This window comes from Nymphalis io, chromosome Z (genome assembly GCF_905147045.1).
Source record: "Nymphalis io chromosome Z, ilAglIoxx1.1, whole genome shotgun sequence".
Taxonomy (NCBI): Eukaryota; Metazoa; Arthropoda; class Insecta; order Lepidoptera; family Nymphalidae; genus Nymphalis; species Nymphalis io.
Window position 1 is genome coordinate 1,416,805 of NC_065918.1, and position 20,654 is coordinate 1,437,458.

The window sequence follows — 20,654 nt, forward strand, 5'->3', positions numbered from 1 at the left end:
AATAAGAGTTGTGTACGTACGTACGTACGCAACTATTATTACATCTACAAATACAATTAAATTACCTTTATCTACCATTCAAAAGCAGAGAGTTTTTTTATCATTAGCTTCAATCTAAATAAATTCGAATAGAAATTTTAAAATAATAATTTAATCTCACATACTACACTACATTTAATTTGAGTAATTGGCTTATTTTAATTCTACTATATATATGTAATGCCCTATATTAAGAATTTGAATTATAAGCGGACCTCCACGTGATGAATTAGAATCAGAATGGGTTTCCTTATCGCTTCGAACCATTAGATTGAAATTAAATGAAACGCTGGTAACGCACACAGCAGTAAAATTGGGATTTCACACATTTTATATTTCAATATATATATATATATATATATATATATATATATATATATATATATATATAACTATAAAAAAAGGAGCCGCTTAGGACTTAACAGTTAGATAATATTAATAATCTACTCTTAAAACAAACTTATTTTTTAAGTGTTCCTTTAAATTAAATAAAAAAACACATTTTTAACACTTTCAGGACTACAGTACACTAGAGACAGTAGCTATAGTCATTTTTATGACGTCTATACGCGTAAACTGTCTCAGAAAGTGGTTAGTTCAATTACAGCGTGAAAAGTATAAATTACCCTATTATATAGATAATTTCACATAAAATATTTCCGTTTCTTTTTTTTTCACTTCTTGTAGAGTTTTCTGAAAAACGTCGGAGCTTATGGCTATCTATTACTATTTCGACTTGCCAAAAATGTTTCTTTTAAATGTAATTGTTGTGTTCATTTAATATAAATGTTATAAACCGATAAGGATTTTTTTTAAATATATGTTTATTGTAAAACATAAAAAAGTTGCAAAATAGTATAAATGCATAATTTTTACTTTTTTATTATGATTTTTATTGTCTTTAAAATCCATTCATCTTATTTAATCTGTCTTTCAGATAATGAGTAGTATAGTAACGCCCTCGCGGTCCGCTGTCACATGTTTAACTATAGTTTTGTAAATACCGTCGAATGTTACTAATTACCTATTCTATCCCCTAGCGTCGGAGAAAGGGCGAGGAACGCTGGACGTACTGTTATGCACGACTTACTGTCGCTCGCAGCTGTACCTGTCACGACAGCTCTCTCAGTTGCACCCGGAATTAACAATGCCGATGTTTTCAGGTAATACGTTATTTATTTACATATATATAACATTATTTTATCGTGTAACATAACTTTGATCATTTTTAACTTGTTCATTCTTCAATCTCAAAAGGAGATGCAAATCAGCGAAAGGAAATCCACTGTATTTATATGTAATTTAAGTTAAGATTTAATCTCAGGCTCAACTGTAAAAGGTTTGTCTACTGATGACATACCGCTCCATATATATTCACCAAACCACACAGACGACGCATGATGGTATAAGTTTTACCAGTCCTAGTAGTCCTACCAGTAAATACATTTGATGTTATAATATTTTTTTATTTGCTTATACCAATTAAAAATAAAACAAGCGCGGAATATTAACAACATGAATACTTACAATTTTGAACTTATTCTTTATTTAAAATAGGTAGGCAGACTGACTAAGGGGTCACCTTAAGGGGGGGTAAGTAGTCATCACTGCCCATAGACATCAACACTGTAATAAATATTATCCATCCCTTATATTGTAAACACGCCACCAACCTTTGGAACTAAGATATTACATAATACTTTCAATTTAATACATTCCGCAGTCTTTTATCGTTCGTTTCTTTGTAATAAATATTTGAATTACTATTTTTGTGAAATTACACAAACCAAAAACCATATCATCCATTGAATATTTTGGGATCTAAAACGATCAGTATAATTGAAACCGATGTGACGTAACATACGAAGTTTTTTTAAGATTTTTTTCACATTTTAATTAGAAATGTTTTTTCAAATTTTAAAGTAGTTCGGTAAATAAATCGTCTGATGGTCATTGATTTCTCTACCCATTGACATTGGCTAAGAAAGATAAATCCTCAAATCGACAAGGAGATGATGAACGTGAGGTACAAAATATCATGTCGCTTGTACTTGTTACACTGGCTCACTCACCCTTACATCCGGAACACATCAACACTTTTTAAAGTGTTGGTAGAGTTGATAAGACTAGATGTAACTGTAAATAGATTACAGCAATACGTAATATCCTTGTTGGATTGGTGAATGAGCAGGCGTAAACTAAAGACACAAGGGACATAACATCTTTGTTGCCAAGAACGGCGCCACTTGACATCGGTTTACGGATGACCACTTACCATCATGCTTTTGCGTAAGAATTGTCCTAGTGTCAAGAACTAGATTAGTTCTTGATGAATTAGTTCTTGAAACTAAACCTTGAATAAGTGCTGGAATTTCTTGTTAGTTTCAAGTTCTTCGATTACGTGAGATTAACGTTAACAAATATACAAAATTACCGTTAAGAATTGCGTATTGTTTTAGAAAAAGTCAATTTTTGACTGCCCAAACAATATTTTATTTTAGTCAAACTTTTAGTAAATAAAAACATCGAAACGTGATTTTTTTTAAACTAAAAATATTAAGAATTCATAAACTCAACGCGACCTCTCGACCAGATTAGAATCCGCAATCCTCTCTGCTATTTATTACGTTGGTTCATAGTTAAAATAGACAGTACGTTCAGATAAATTTTGCCAGTCCATTAAGTTCCTCAAACGTCTCGTATAACATTCATAATGAAGTGAGTGCCCGATATAGAGCTCGTTTTGAGGACAGAACCGAATTTTAATTCCGGATGCTTTGTTTGGAGGATTCGTTTTGGTCCATCTGCTTGTTTGTGTTTTATTTGCGTATAAAACTTTTAATTGACAGCTTCTACGAGTAAAACTACAATGTACTAACGTTATGACGGAAATAAAACCAAATATTTGAAGATAAATACGCAATGAGAACATAAAATCACAATAAACTTAATTTCCCTAAAAAATTAAAAGTCGATGAGTGTATAGTGCAGATAGTGAACGTAAGGCATAATCAATATAAATGGTATTACTTGGAATGTACTAGATTCTTGAGAAACGTAACTAACAACGTTTTTTTTTTCAAAATCTTACTCTTTCTGAGGATAAGATAGAATTATTTATTATGTATTTTATTTGTACTCATAAATATATAAGATATATACAAAAAATGAAAAAAAAACATACTAACTAAAATACCATACCAATTTGTATAAATGTTAATTTTTTTTTTGTTACTAGTTTACTACTACAATTATTACTAGCAATCGAAGATGAATAAAAATTATACGATTGGTGCCTTATCACTACAATTATTTACAATAGGTTATATTTTTGTTGTATTCTATTATGGCATGTAACTAATTGAGTCAATATTAATTCGATACATAAAATGAGGCTGAATGCCACTGGGTACACTCAATTGGCTCTTCGATCAGTTCGTCTTGAAATCTATCAACACTTCGGCCACTTCGAATAGCTACAGTATAAGCATAGGTAATGTTTTCACTATAATCAAATCAGTTTTCAAAGCTTTCTCCGAAAGACTTGACCGACACAGAACGCCCGGCAGCGGTGAAACATCGAAATTTAAATAAATTTAAATAAAGATCATATCGAGTAAATAAATAAAAAGACAGAGTTTCGTTACTAAAAGAAATATATGTCTTATTATTAAAGTAATAAGAAAAATATATTTTATAATATATAGCAACGAAGTATATAGGACCACGAACACACAAGAATGAGCTGCGGCGGCGAGGGGGCATCACGGCACCAGAGAGAGTCATGTCGTTTGCCGGCATGGCATACGAGTCGTCGGTCTTACTCGCGGCCTCAAGGCGCGGTGATAGATATTTGTAATGTGATATAATGGGGATAATTGATCACAAAGAACTGTATCAAACATATAAATATACCAAAATCAAAATAGAATAGCTAGCACCACTCTTCAATGTGAGCTGATGGATATATATGGATGATTTTCACCCACACATGCGTTTTGTCAAAAATAAATACTAATTCAGCACATGAAACATCAGAGTTACTTGCTCGAATTCATACCTGCTGTCTCCGTTAAAAAGTTCACGTTTAACCACTCAACTCTTACATATTTATATAAAACAATTCATACTTATCAAGACAATTCTAGAGTATTCATGTATTATTGTTTTTTCAATACAACAATAAGTGAAATAAATTTTCCAAAACCAGTTCATATATTGAAACGTGCTCGTGTTAACTACCTTAAACTTACTCTGAGGGTTCGTACATTTTGATAAATGGAGGGATTAGGACTCGCTGAATCAGAGGCCACGTTAATCTGTAGCGGGCGACTGTATTCTGTTGTTTCAATATGAAATAATAAATCTTTCGAAAATATCTACAATATTATATCCTCATGACAAATTAAATTACAAAAAAAAAACATAATAATTTCATATTTCAAGTTAATGAAATTGAAAATGTTAACACTGAAATATTAAATAAATTAAATACGTCAAATATATTGAAGTATTTTCTTTTGAATTTATAATTTGAAAACATTTCAAGAGGCGATAAAGCTTTATTGCCAGAGCAACGTTATCTGGTGTCTTAAGAAAATCACATTACGAAAAAACCTTAATAAAACTTTCTGTAAGTAATTTCGTAAAGATTGTTTCTAACCAATCATTGACTTCTATATGCGGCTCATCTATTAAAATGGTTTTTATAAGTCTATAGCCCTTCATGATTAGCACCCAGAATATTCCATCGTTCGATGTATGGCTATTGTTGGTCAGCTTCCACTTTTAGTTTTTTTTTTGTTTATGATCGAAACCGACTCGTGATCCAACTTCAGCAAATAATTATATCGACGATTTAGATGAAGGGAATTATTATTGATGATTATTTTGTATTTTTTGTATCACATTATATTAACAATGAAAAAACTATATTGTGTATTGAAATATAACGATTTCTTGCTAAAAAAGTATATATTTTTGCAGAAATAACAGCGCGTTTCCAAACTGCTCGTACAGAAGTACGACAGCTGCTGCTTCAATACTTGTTACCCTGGCTTGTGAACATCGAGCTCGTTGACCCCAACGTGCCGCCCGCCAACCCCTTGTCCTACATACAGGTAACATAGCCTTAAACCTTAAAAGAATAAATAAAAAAACCTTAAGACGCAAACCCTTAATATGTAAATAATAATAAAGTAAACATGCGCTCCACGATCCCTACTAGTATATTATTTCCCTTAGTATGTATTACCACAGTGTTAAGAAATACATCAATATATAATCAACATATAAATACACATAGCATTGAACTAATATTTATTATATAATCGATCTAAAGATGTTTGTTTGTTTGTCTGCATCTACTCTCGAACAGCAATTAGTTGAATTCAACATAAATACTTTTGCACACCTCCAAGCGAAACTGCATGTATTTTTATTTATTTTTAATAAATGATGTAAAAAAATACATTTTAAATTTTATCTATTGAAAAAAAAATCAAGCGACATACAGTAAATATTATATTGATAACATTATAGGTACATGAAGACCACAATATCTAATTAAATAAAATGATAAAAAATGAAATGATCGAACTCTATTTCACTGTGATGCATTTGTATTGCCTCTTTCAGATACTTTTTTACGATAGCCGATCGCTTCCATATTATACCGTATTTTGTTTTATGAACAACTTGTTTTTATAGAATCGAATGACGTTCGAAGCAAGAAAACTGCAGAAGTGGTTGCTCCGAATGTTATATTATATTGTGAAAGTTTGAAGAATTCTATTTCGAAGCTAAAAGTTATAAAACATATGAATAATAAACAATATAAACAAAATTGTATATCTAAATATCAGTTTCAAACAAAATAAAAACTATTTTTAATTAAAAATGATTAACATACAAACTACGTCTTTAAAATTTAAGTGAATTATTTTGAGTATTGACCCGTCAAATATGTAGCAGTTTTTAACTATGTTAAGCTTTCGCGATCATTATAAACAAGAAATGCGTTTACTTATAATCCGTTACCGTTGGTAGCCATCAATATTACACAATTAAATTAAAAAAAAAAAAACAGTGCAATTAAAGTACTTTCAACCGACAAACTAAGTAAAACATTAGTAGTTTTGAATATTATTCCATTGAAACAAATGTATACTACGTAGGTTATGTTTGGCGTGAGTAGACAAGTAAGTTTATTTAAAAACGTGAAGTTAATACTAATTATTACGTTCAGTACTACGTAGCGGAGGCAGGACGCACTGGGCGGCGCGAAGGGCTCGGCTCCGTAGAGGCTACGGAGATGGTTCTTAACAATCTCTTCTACATCACAGTCAAGGTAAGTCCATACCATCACATCTACGCCACATGATATGACCACTTATCTTATTAATGTTGTAATTTCATAAGAAAATTGTACATAATTGCATGTATTAAACAATAATGCAAAATAATCTTGGAAATACATAGGTCGGTTTACGCGACCATACGGGATGTAGAGGCGCGTTAACACAAAAAAATCTGTTAGTCTGCTTTTACGCACCCAACAGTTTTAATAGAATGACTATTCTACTTAATCGATTGACACACGGCATGCGAAATATTACTGGTTAAAACCCTTCGGATTGTCAAACATTAAGTCTCTCTATTGAAAATTAAACGAATCAAGATGATTCTCTTTTGTGACGATTTTTAAGAAAATTACATGTTTTTATTTGTATTTACGATAATAATATAATTATCAAATAGTGGGCGTGGTTTAAGCAAAAAATCATCAATTTATGAATTCAAATGATATTATTGCACCGCTATATCGTTCTTAGCGCGATAAGAAATATATTGAGTTGTTGATGAGCGTGTTTTTGAAAATCTAAAAACAAAACAGTTAAAATCTGCAGTCTAGTCCAGACCGCACGATGAAACGTTATTTCTTAGTAAAATTATGTAATTTTCTATAATATTAAGTTATACTAAACTTACCTATCTATTCACCGAAAAATATAGATTTTAATCAGCATACACCATACATATTGGAGGTTTCAAATAACGTTAGGGTGTGTGTGTCCCTTACCATTTGATCGTATTACGTATTATATAAAACCTAATAACAAATTAAAGTAATATAATTTAATACAAACTGAAATACTCATACATCAATTTCAACTTAATTGATGACATCATATACAGAATAAATAATATGATATCGCGTTTGTGTTTTTTTGTAATTAATTAAATCATAGCTATTCATCGAAAGTCAAACCTGAAAATTTCTATAAAGAGAAAATTCTCGTCAAAAAGTAATTTTCAGGTGCTTTCAATATATCGTTCTATTTTGTCATTGCTAGCCCCTGGTCTAATTTAATATAAATACGATTTAAATATTTATATATATATCAGCATTTCAATATTCAAATAAATAATAACTGTCCAAACGAGTCAAACAAACGGAAATAAGAAACGATCTGCTTACTTAAACCGGTTAACGTTAACTGACATATACTGTTTTTTTGTCGCCAATAATTCGGTATACGGCTTCAGACGTGCCTTAATCATATTGTGAATGCACACAAACATTCATGTATAGCTTATTTCAAACGACTGCGCCCCATGCCCGTGTACACAGAGCAAGAAATTCCATTGATGAAATTGTGTAAGCGTCTGCTTTGTGTACACGCCTTTCTATTAAGGCAATTACTAGACTCGAACTATTAGACATACAAACGAAAATTTTGTTTATCTGATTCCGTTTAATTATCAACCTTTTTATAGAATCATTTCAATCAATCAAGATACATATGTAGGTATCATGTGAGCATACACTTTGACTGACATGTGATGTAATACAAATCCATGCGTATTTAGTGTGCGGCTTTTGTTAGGATAATTAATTGAAGATTTACATCAATCACTCTATTAATGTTACTGGATGTAAAAAAATATTCGCCTGCGTATTATTTACTCTTGACAATTAGTATGGAAAATTTCATGATGGACGGTTGAGTGGTAAAAACTTGAAAGCGTATCAAACCAAGAAAATAAACAAAGTCACTTTCGGATATTCGATTTTGTGTGCAAAATTGAATGTTGTCCATACTTGTGGTTACCATTAACAAATTGTACTTATTTATTTTAAATTATTTATTCAGTTCAAAATATTCGCGTCCTCATTATTTTAACGTATCGGTAATGCTGTACCTGCAGACAGTCGTGTTTGATATAACGTATTTTGTAATAACCCATAGATCAATGACATTCATTAGTTCATATCACAATATCACATTCAATTTAGTACCGAAATATTTGCAGGCATAAAGGGGTTGGGTGGACGTATGGCTTCATCAAACGCGCCGCCTATGTTTGTGCAATCGCTCACCCAAGACTTACGCAAACTAGCTCGCACTTGTCTTAATAGTGTCCGGATTTATATAGTATACAACATCAAATTATATTGAAGATCCAAGTCATTCAAGATTTAAATTTTATTTAGAGAACAACTTCTCAACATTTTCATTATCTTTCAGTATTTACATACTAAAACACGTGAACCAGCTGGAAAAGATGTAGGATGCTCTATATTCAAGTTCCAAATTTTAAACCTTCATTTTATATTCTAGTAAAAATGAAATGAAGCATAAAAAATCTTATTTTAAAATAAATAATAAGAAAACTCTTGAAATGTTATATTTGATAACGATATTAAATGTTACATATTACCGAGTGATATATATGACTGACTTAATCAATAATAATATTTAATATACCGAACTGGCTGAAATCTCGTCACTTGCAGCAAGCGGAACATAGCTTATACCGCGATAGAGTAGCCGTCTGATGTTTGCCAGTTACCGACCTGGGTCAACATTGTGTATCTGACAGATATCATTACGTGCCAACTGCGTCACGGTGTGCCTTTGTGCGTTCACTAAAACAGGATACTTCATTACAACCCTTCGACGAATAAGCCCTTTAAATAAACACGACAAATACACGACAGTTAGGTACATAATATTTTAATCTATATGAGTGCGTCTACAGTTTATTGTTACAATATTATTCATTGAAATTGAGTGTTTTGATCGCTAGTTTTTTTTAAGTAAGCAAAAAATTGTTTAGAGTTAATAAAAAATTTTTGTTGATTTTTTTACGAAATATAAACTAAGCTTCAGGTTTTCAGCTGGCGTTCTTAGTACGAGCTATGAGATTTAAACAAGAAAAATATAAATATATACCTAAATACGAATATCGCTAGTTGAACACGTGAATTCAACAAGTATTAATGAAATAATGTGCTAATAATAGATGGTAACTACTCTAATTATAAATTAAAATTCTATTTCATGTTTATCATCAGTTCTCGGACAATCACCCGAAGGAAATCGAAGAGTTGTGGTCGACGCTTTGCGCTTGCTGGTCAAACAACCTCAAAGTTATCATCAGATACCTCATCATCGTCTCGGGGATGGCACCGAACGAGCTGCTACCATACGTAAGTACAAAATTATTCAATAATCTATACAAATAAATAAAATCAACTGGATTTCCGATTATGACGCGAGCGAAGCCGCGGGTAAAGCACGTTTAAATAAAAAAATATAATATATTTATTGAAACAGGTATCGTAAAGTCTAGCCTCTATACATGTTTAATTATGCTATAATTTGCTCACGGGCAACTAAAGTTCAAACTTCGGCAGCTGATGTATGCATAGTTCAATGTTAACCGCGATTGGATTACCTAAAGCCGCTGTCTCACTCTATTTCCCGGGCATGGAGCGCATTTAATGTTTGGCTTTAATTTGTACTAAAGTACAATCTTTTATTTTACATCACAAAAAAAAAACTTTTTGTAAAGCAGATAACTATAAGTATACATCCTCTTTTCTGAGTTACTACTAGTCCCATTTGAAAAATACTCTTTTTGCTACATAGCACATCTATTGAGAAAAGTTCTTAAGTATATAACTGCCCGCCATGGCAATAAGAAGTGGAATGATAGCCATAAACCAATCGAGCAATTTTTAAAGCAAATAAACGATTTGTTTTACTTACGGATACGCGCATTGATTAAGACGAGATTGTGAAAAGTATCCCTATAACAGAAGTTTCGTAACTCGAAGCTACCGTTGCCTTGTTGTTTACGGATGGGACGATTTTTGTTAAGAAATTTCGACTTCGAAACAACGGATTTTAGTGTTTATAATCTAATTAATTACCGCCCTTAACCGGTCGCTTTCCCGAGACGTGTCTCTATTCGAGGGCTTTTCAAATATATCATGTATCAAAATGTTCATTTTAAACAATAATTTCAACTAATATTTTTTTCTTTCTTTTCACTTTTTACAATAATTATAACTTGCAATTTCTTAGATAACTACCTTCACCCTATCTGCTATTGACGTAATGACTTTACGCGTTAGAGACAACGCCATAACTGAATTTAATGGGTTTCAAAAGCATCGACTAAGAATCAAATATTCAATAAGAATCAAACTATTTAAAAAATAAGTATAAGTACTACTCAAATTAAAACATCAATAATACTCATAATAAAAATCTTCATGATGTATACATTATAATGAAATAAAGAATAAACATGTTTACATAAACAAATAAAGAATTGAGTGAATGTCGTGCTGATGAACTAACTACACTTAGTTTTCTGAAATAAGTATGTGCTCTTTTGTAAAATAGGCTTAAGTTATCTTTTAACATTACCTTAAAAGTTTAAATATGTACATTTGTTATAATGACAGACAAACCTGTAGTTGTCGATTCAAAATTAGGATACAAACGATTAAATAACGACAGCCTGCTCCCACCACAGGAGGACTACAGAGAAATAAATAACTTTGACACTGAATTAACGCGATATCATTGGTCGAGATCTTGAATTATCTATAATATGATATTGATTATAGGTTCGGGGAAAAATGCAGTTTGAATCTAGGTAAAGTTGTTATCGGAACTTTTAAAATATAGTTAAATTGGAAATAGATAGTAAATTGAAAAGTATTAAATGAAAAGCTTGAAAAGCTATTATTTGTCCATTTCCAAGTAAGGTATGTATGTATGTATGTATGAAATAGTATGTGGTTTATAATTTATCTATATATAATTTTATACTCTATAATTATATATAATATGTATATGCTATATAATAATTATATATATATTTGTATGTATGTATGTATTATTATATGTGGTTAGTGGGATGTAGATATGTGTAGTTTATTAAATATTTAGTATCACCTTTTTATATGTAAATGTACTTACCTGTTCTCTTACAAAATTCTTTCACCAAAGGTTGTCTGTTAGAGATTGCTATAAGCGATAAGACCGCCTTTGCGCACCATTTTTTTTTATTTTCTTTTTCTTTGATTGTTTCCTAATTCTCTCATTTTATGTATATGTTGTGCAAAAAGTGTTAAATAAATAAATAAATAAATTTATGGACTTGATCAAGAATTGATATTGGCGCATAGCAGAGATATGTATTAGCTAATAGCATGGAATATGTAAATCTAAAGTTTGTTTATTCTTCCTACTTCGATCGGAATAAGGTTTAGGTGTTTTGTTTTTAAAATTGATTATGTGACTATGTTATAAGACCTTATTATATAAACAAAATATGCAACAGAAACATACAAGAAAAAAATGGAGGTCGCGAGATGGTAGACGTGAAACTTCAAAATTTATAGTTGTAAAAACCATTATTATTTTTAATATTAATTCTATTTTTCTTATTATCATAAATATATAACAACGAAGTATATATAGTATACGCGCTACGCATAATCACTCAAGTGAGTGGAGGGTGGTCGCGAAGAGAGCGAACGACGGAATCAGAGAGCGTTATGCCGTTTGCCGTCGCGGCAGGCGAATTGGTCTTACTTATTTAACGCTTCAGCGGAAATTAAAATTTACGAACATTCTGTAACAAAAAGGACGTGTATGATATGTACATATGTATATCACTTATACTATGTTCAAATCTACATGCTAGAAATCTAAAGACATATTATTTTATTGTACACATACTGTTTCGTTATATTAAATTAATTTAGGTTATATTTGAAACAATCAATTTACCTACTTTTGTCACATAAACTTACTTATACCTATTATAAAATAAATTAGTTGCCAAGTATGTCATTAATAAATAAAAAATATTACGTCAAAAATACAGGCTCGGCCTAATGTCTTTACGTAGAAAATGGCTAAAATAGCAACGGCTAATGTAATAACCAACTATTAGTAGATTCCACATCTCCAAGTTGTCGCGGTTCGCGTTTCGGAAGACTTGTCTTGTCTTGTTTTAATTGACATTCTGAAAATAACCATTGCGGATTTAACATTCTAAGTTTGAATTTTAGTTTGTGAAGAATTACATAATTAAAAAAACACAAATCACCTCTTTATAAATCTACGTGCTACTTTTGTAAGTGTTCTTCTAGTAGCTATTTTTTTCTACTACAGATCATAAGGTCCTCCGAGGACGAGGGTTCGAATACAATATCGAGCTAGCCGAAACTGGTAAAGCCTTTGGCTCTACAGCTGATCTCTAGACACGATTATCTTCCCTTTGGACTATGGGAGTGAGAGTTTAGAGAGTGCATCGAATTTTTCGTACGCCAGGCGAAAATATTCACCAATGTTCGGTCACTTGTAATTAATCTGAGGATACCATCGAGTATATACAATAATATTTTGAGGATTTGGACAGAATATTGTAATAATATATAAGCATATAATGTCCACATCGAAAAGACACAAATGTAAATATTTTCGGTTAAATATATTATTGTCATTGTTGATTGTATAATTGTAGTTTTGTGTACTATACAAAAATAAATTAAAAAAATGTGAAGAAAATTAGTCAATTTGACTTCGATGTCTTCGATGACGAAGCTGAAGGTTATTACGCTACTTTAATGGGCATGTAAGATATGTGATGATATTCACACATAAACATTAGCACTACAAGATAAAAAGTCCTTACACCGCTAATGTATCGGCAGTCAAGTCGATAAGATATTGTATCGCTTGTGCGTGTAAATTATACAGAATTTTTCACCCCTCGAACCGTTTTCCGGTTCATATACAACAAAGTATTGATGATTGGTTGAATCAGTTGTGAAGTGGGTTGTGCCCTCGAGACGGATAAGCGCGAGGTCCTACCATTTAAATTGATTAATATTGGGTTTGTTTGGTTTGATTGGCTCTCACAATACTTCTCGTTTCATCTTAAAATATGTTTCCTACTATTTCTAACTTAACTATAATAAATCACATTTTGATATTAGGCAAAACGCGTCGTACTATACTTGGCGCGATCGAGGCCGGAACGTCTTCTGGACGAGATGATGACGGAACTCCAGACCGTGGAGACACTTAACTGCCTCATCGAGAGAACTGAGACGCCACCTTTCTACCGGCTAACTTCGATGCGGAAAGCCACGTCTGGTCACAGCGATGGACCAGGGACTGGGTCGCAGGTATGTCATCTGATAATGGCTTAAGTTACATAGTTTTGCTGAGAATTATAATAATAGACCAGGGGTTAAGTGTCCTTTACTCAGGCAGCATAATTACTTTTTATATATTTGTATTACATATTAAAGTAAAGTAAATGCTTAAGAATATAATAATCTTTTGAATATAAAGTATAGTTTCATACCGTTTATTGCATTTGTTTTTTTTTCTAAATTATTTTATTATTGTATTTAAGTTTAATTTAATCGTTATTAATGTTACTGTTTTATTTAATTTTATTATTTATATAATTTAAAGTTTTTTATTTACATTACCTTGGTATATGACACGTAGTTACATAACGTGTTCGGTACAATAACAAACATAGCTTTTATTTAATATTAACTACACGCTACGCAGAGATGCTGCAATTTTCATATTAAGCAATTGATACATAGGATGCGACGGGCCGCACAGGAGAACTGGCTCCGGTTGAAAAAGGCACCATTCACACTAAGCGCCACAGCGGCGAGGACCCGGCGAAGGCATCGTAAGTGTTCCATCTTCTGATTCGTAGAAACTCTGGTTGTAACTGAATTAAAAAAATACATAACATATTTAAAAAACTCAATGAACAATTATGTCCTCCGACCGATTGCAGCCACAGCGGCATTGACGCTCCATTCAGAATTTATTTATATTCCTTAATCCTTCACTATTTTTATCGACATATATCTCGGTATCAAATTCTACGTTTAAAAAAGTTTAATTTCTTTTTAAAAAAATGAATTATTGAGATTTTGTTACACTGTTCATTAACCATGTAAAAATAGTAGTTTATACATTTAACTTATTAGTTAATCAATATACTAACTATTAAATTATAATCTGCCAATATGAGAATAAAAAATATATTTAATTGAATCATTTCGCGTTATGTCAGTGGTTTGCGAGTTATACGTTAACTTCTTATAAACATTGTTTAGTAGATGTTTAGTAAATATTGATTTCTGTCATCATCATGATTTCACATTCGGAAGACACAGTAGTTGAAATTCACGAATCACCGACGACCACATTTATAACTAGTAAAAAACAATATACAGATGTTCTTAATTTCAAAGAGCGCCATTACTAAATTTCGGTCTAATTAAAATATATCGTTGTATAATAATATCTGTTCAGTCTCGATTGCTGAAGCTTTAGAAATAAAATGGTCCTCTCCGGCTTTTGTAAGGAAATAACTAAGCCAGAAATTAATAAATCGATAGAGTCACTTTTCATTGGCCGCTACTTCTTAGACCTGAGATGTTCTCATTTCGAAACCGATATTATTTTTACTTTAACTATCAATAAGTTAGAGTAATGCTTGAATAAATATATTAGATGTTACAGACGTATTGAATACTTGACTTCGTGTTGACAAAATCTACGAGTGCGAACGTTGCGATCACTTTGTTTTATAAAATATCCGTTTTACAAAAGTTACTGTAGAATACAAATTGGACGTAATGAAAATAAGAAATTTCCGCAACAATATATTTATATATATATCTTTTACACATAACTTACATAAAATAGTTTTGCTACGGTACAGTAAGGTCGAACTGACAGTTTGACGAATGTTTACATATCATATATATTTTTGAACCAAATATATATCATTTTATGCGTACGTAGAAGAAGTTCATTTAAAAACAAAGTTTTCAATACTAACCTTCGTAGTCTTATCGATTCCCCTAAAAACGGAATTCCTGAAGGTATAAGAATAGGAAAAGTTGGTTTTAATCGGGGCAGTGATGACATTATTAGCAATTATTCTTATTTATATTAAAACAATACATCGTTAATGTTCTGAAACGGAATTTGATAGTTGTATTATTCTAATGAATATTGATTATCTACAAATGTGCGGCGACCCTTCATTGTCTAGCCGATCGCTGCTCCCTTATCTCGCGGCTCACGTGCAGTTGCACTAATGGGTAATTTTTATGCACGTGAGCCGACACCGCCGGCACTCATCGGCGCGCTCTTATTGATAATAGCCGGGAACGACAGGATGCTGACAAGGAGCTCACGCTTACACTGCGACAGGCATCATTATTGCCAATAAAGTTGTTTATCACGAATAGCTTGCAACGATCTCTGACACGAATCGAGACTTCTTCGAAAATTAAATATTATTTACAAATTATATTACGAATTCCTTTATTTGTACATTTGCGTTGTATTTTTCCATAATATGATCCGTATAATTGAAAAGCAATTAATAAAACTCGATAGATTGCATATTTTAACAACCTTAAAAATGAAATATCCTTTGCAGCCTTTAGTATTTCTATGTAATACCATTCGTAACGTCATGTTTTGAAGTTGAAGCTTTAATCAATAATTAGGCTGTCTAACGCATTTCCATTTCCCGCGTTCGAGATTAAAATGTTTTGATGGGGTGCCCATACTAATCATAACATACAAATCTTTTAATTTTACATTTTATCGAAATTGAAAATTGTAATGTCAATTAAATATAGAAAACTATAGATCGTGCCCGAAAAAAAATATATTAAATTTAAATAACTTTACATGAATATAATATTAGTAATGAAACACATTTTAATAATCATATGAAAATTACACAAAATAATAATAATTATGTTTACATTAAAAAAAAATACAGAAAATGTACTTCAATAGTTGACATTTACAAGGACATTCATGCGGCCAAACATACATAATATGAAGATGTCCTCTTGACAGACACGGCGGCGGTTCTCAACTAAAAGTAGCCAATTGCACTCGAGATATTATATCGGACAAACACAAGTACACCGTTCCCTCAATTTAATAGTCCGATGGGACGAATGCAAAACGACCGGAAAGAGTTCACGCTTAGGACTAACGGCCTCGCGTGCTTTCCGACGCATGGCAGTGTCTGCCTGCATTTTCCTGAAGGAAAACGCTTTCAGTTCTTAATGTATCAGCCGTATAAGCTAAACGATTAAGTCCACTTTGCAATAAGTAATTAATTAAATCATCCTATGGAAAGACACTGGCCCCTTAGATGTGGGTCGACCTGGTAGAGCGATAAACGGCTTTGAAATATGCAATGAACTATCACCATTATAAAATTTGAAGAAAACACACTAAAGCTCGTGAATAGCTACCAAACAAAAAATAAAGAAAATCGCTTGACAAAACGAAAAGAAAAAGCTACTGAACTGTAATTAAAAAATATATTGACATTTCGTTCAAATAATACTCATCGCGCCTATCGAATCATTAATATAATAATATAAATAATTATTTTAATTAAACTTATTAAATTATAGAAATAATACTCAACATCATTTAATACTGTGATGTTTTGACTGTAAAAGTTTTTTAATACGGTCATAGCATTTGTGATGAAACGCGTATCAGAATTATATTCAAAGCGCATTTAGTTTTGTTGTCTGTAGATAAACTGTATTTCTAAATCTACGAGTTCTTTCCTCGTTCGTTCGTCTCGCCATTTTATTTAATTGGCAGAGCACTTAGGTCGCCGATACTCTAGGGGTGCAAATTTTATATGGATCTGTTACAATTATATTCTTAGTTAATATAAAAAAAAACAGCCTATAAAGGCCAAATTACTGTGCAATAGTTATTTCGCCACGTACCTCAACACGACTGTTGGATATATACATGAATGTAGCATAAAATTATTCATAACTCAATGTTTGTTTGTGTCCATACGTTCGTCAACCACAGAGTTGAAACTATCTACAGTTGTTTGTTGATACTTGAGCGACGGTAGAGTTATAGCATGTTACGATACACATAATATTATATTAATCGCCATCGCAATGTTTCGAAATATGAGTAAATTATTTATTAATAATTAAATTGACCTCATGATGTTTAAAATCAAAGTTGAAATAATTACCGTACAAATAATAACCGCAAATAATAATAAATAGCATTTCGCTATTGCAATTTAAATGATTGCAGTTTCATTTCCCTAGTCAAAAAATTTACCAACCCTGTAACCGGGAGAGGAAATAAGAAGGATAAAATCTTTTTGTTTTTTTTTTTGCACTATTACTTAAAGGTCTAAGTGTTTCAACTTATATATGACTCAATAATTTGGAAATGAATGTATCTACTATGTCAAAGGTCTAGAAAGCACTAAACATCCTAACGAGCTCGTTGGCCGATGAGACGAAGACATATTACACCTAAGAATATGAAAAATTATTTGATAATTTGTCGTAATAAAAGTTCATTGAGCGAATTATTCTTATCGATTTTTGCAACGTTTTAGTCAAACGCTTTTGACGCCATAATATACAGTATATATTATAATTGCTTCGGAATAGAAATTTTATAATTATAGCCTGAGAGTTCTTCCCAAAAAAACAAACGTAAAAAGATAAAAAGCAACGAATATTTCCCCGTACACAATATAACATACCGAAATTTCATCACAATTATTTTAATTCATATAAATAGTAAACATTAATACGTAAATAAAGTCCGCTGTGTAAATTAAATCACAAGCTGTGTAATAAAGCTTAAAAGTTCACGGATGCAACAAGTTTTTAGATAAAGGTCAGCTTACAATACGTAACCAGAATACGAAAGAAATATTAAAACACAGTATAAATAATTTTAAACCATTTCGTTCTATGAATTAATAAATTGTATAGTTGTTAGAAAAAATGAACTCGAATAACATAGGATGTGCTAGTACAATTTGTTTCAACAGTTTGACTTAATTACGTCTTTGTTAGTTAAACAAATTATATATGTATTAATATAATGTGTTAGTACAAATATAATTGTACCTACCGATTTATCCGTGTAGTGTAGTATGCTTCATAACACGGTCAGGGATAAACCATTCCAAGGTGTGTCCTAAGTGAGTGAAGGAGTGCCCTCGAGTCTACCGCGAAACTTGCGACGCCAAATTACTTTATTTTATTATGTTAGTTTTGGTGGAAATATTGACGAATCCTATAAGTCCGCAAACTGTCTTACAGATTTTTCTAACTCTGAGTGCAAGAAAATATTTATGTTATACTAATGGAGTGTGATAGATCATTTAATACTAAATTTATATCATACTATATGCTTACTGTCTTTAAAGTTTATTTAATAGTGTTTTAATCGTTATAATAAATTAACTTATAATATAGAGTTAAAATAATTTCCACATAAACAATAAGAATATATCTACCAGCAGCGCTAAAACGGAAATGCCCCGTATTCAAGACAAGCGCCCGTCTGCACCGCCGTGCCCCACGCCGCCCGCCGACGACGACCCCACACCTCCCTCCGACGGAGACGCTACGCCGGCAAGTACCTCTCCTCTTACAGCACTACTAGAGCAACGTCACCCTTAAGCAAGACGGTTGCTCAGCTTGTAGACGACGACGACGACGACGACGAGAAGGCTCTACGGCATCTTCGATAGTTATAATAACAGTTATACCTATATATTTTTTAAATATCATTCAATTCAAATTTTTTTCTAATTCTTATATTTTGTCAATAGTTAAAAAAAGAAAATCGGTTGACGAACAGGAAAAATTAAAGTAAGGAAAGAACTGAATTTGCCTATTTGTAAATTGATTTATAGTCAAGCTGAAAATATACTAGAAACGTTATCACAAACAAAGGGTCTTATCTGTGAATCAAAACAATAAAACCGAGTAACAATATATTCGTTAAAGTGTCTATGTACATACATATTCGTCGCGCGCACCCGCGTGGCGGGCTTTGTTGTGGCGCTACATCGATGCGATACGCGAAAACTTTTGACGCGTAGTGCATTTTAATAAGCGTCCTTTGACATTCTACACTTTCCAGTTTCAAATACTCTGTCACGATGTAACGTGTCATTCTCGTTTGTTTTCGTATGTTCATGTATGAATTTTTAAACTTAACTTTGCTATTAATTTATGTTTATATTCAATGTAATAACTCTTAGACATATACTCGTACATATGACAATGAGAAAACAAAAATACAAACCTTGTCGAACGTACATGATCCTATATAAATATAATTGGATCGATGGTAGTCGTGACAAAGTCAGGTAAAAATAAAAATAGACTGAAAGATATCGAATACAGATACATACGTGTAAAATGTTGAAACCACTGTGCCGGTACAAATAGGCAATTTGCGGACAAACTACAGTAAAACTAAGAAAAGTCCTGAAGGTGACGTTATTGTTGGTTATAAAAATAAATTATCGTCGAACGGGACTAGTTTTCTTCATATTTTTTTAATGTGAACATATTTTATATACATATATATTTATTTATTTTTTAAATTGATTTTTGATCGTTGATATACATACTATACTATTCAAATAATAATTAAGACAAAAAAGTTCAAACCCACTGTTGGGCTCCACTTCTCTCAAGAAATCTTCGGAGCTTATTTTACCATATTCAGTGGACGTTGGTGAATATATATATATACAAAATTATATTCGACATATGCAGATTTTCTTAAGACGCTGTACTTATAACGGTATATAGGTATGAGATGTATGCATTGTAAATACAAATTAAACACACATGTGCCCGATTGAACTCGAACACGTAATCCACGTACTCTACTCCCTGGGTCACCTAGGCTTTACAAAACTTTGCATATACAACAAATTCGCATAATAAGCATATTTTTTTTAACTAAAAGTGTTCAAGATTTATTAAAATGATCCTTACTATTAATTATTCATAATGAAACGTGGTACAGCGAGTGATAAAGCTATGTTCTAAATGTACGTTTTGCAAAAACGTATAACAAAAATTCAAGTTTTGTATGAGACGCGTACGAGATGTAAATATAATCTTGAGACGAAATTTAAAATACTTAAAAAAGTAAATTATAAAATTCTTTTTTATCTCATATTATTTGGTACTCTCTTCATATTATACTCGACATGATAGCTTTTCGTAGACCGAATTGATGATTTCTCTAGTCCACTGTTTAAATCTAAAAATTTATATCATATGAATTTTTAAAATTTTAAATTTTAATAATAATTTTTTTTCTTTAGTTAGTGCAGAAATTATTATTTATGGACTAGAGGTCCACTGTTTAAATCTAAAAATTTATATCATATGAATTTTTAAAATT

The 20,654-nt window shown here is 31.5% G+C and overlaps 2 protein-coding genes across 8 annotated transcripts in view; one reads left to right on the plus strand and one right to left on the minus strand.

The window, feature by feature from the left end:
* LOC126780356 (uncharacterized) overlaps positions 1-20,654 on the minus strand; it is a 200,185-nt gene that overhangs the window by 106,136 nt on the left and 73,395 nt on the right. The gene's annotated exons all lie outside the window — the stretch shown is intronic.
* LOC126780349 (protein furry) overlaps positions 1-20,654 on the plus strand; it is a 132,041-nt gene that overhangs the window by 78,814 nt on the left and 32,573 nt on the right. For 5 of the 6 annotated variants that reach the window (XM_050504753.1, XM_050504757.1, XM_050504756.1 and 2 more), the window contains 7 exons: positions 1,080-1,202; positions 5,026-5,159; positions 6,287-6,388; positions 9,401-9,535; positions 13,352-13,543; positions 13,979-14,070; positions 18,742-18,856. In XM_050504753.1, coding sequence (XP_050360710.1) covers positions 1,080-1,202; positions 5,026-5,159; positions 6,287-6,388; positions 9,401-9,535; positions 13,352-13,543; positions 13,979-14,070; positions 18,742-18,856 — 893 coding nt within the window. The remainder of the gene's footprint in view (positions 1-1,079; positions 1,203-5,025; positions 5,160-6,286; positions 6,389-9,400; positions 9,536-13,351; positions 13,544-13,978; positions 14,071-18,741; positions 18,857-20,654) is intronic. The other variant, XM_050504754.1, reaches the window with a different exon arrangement.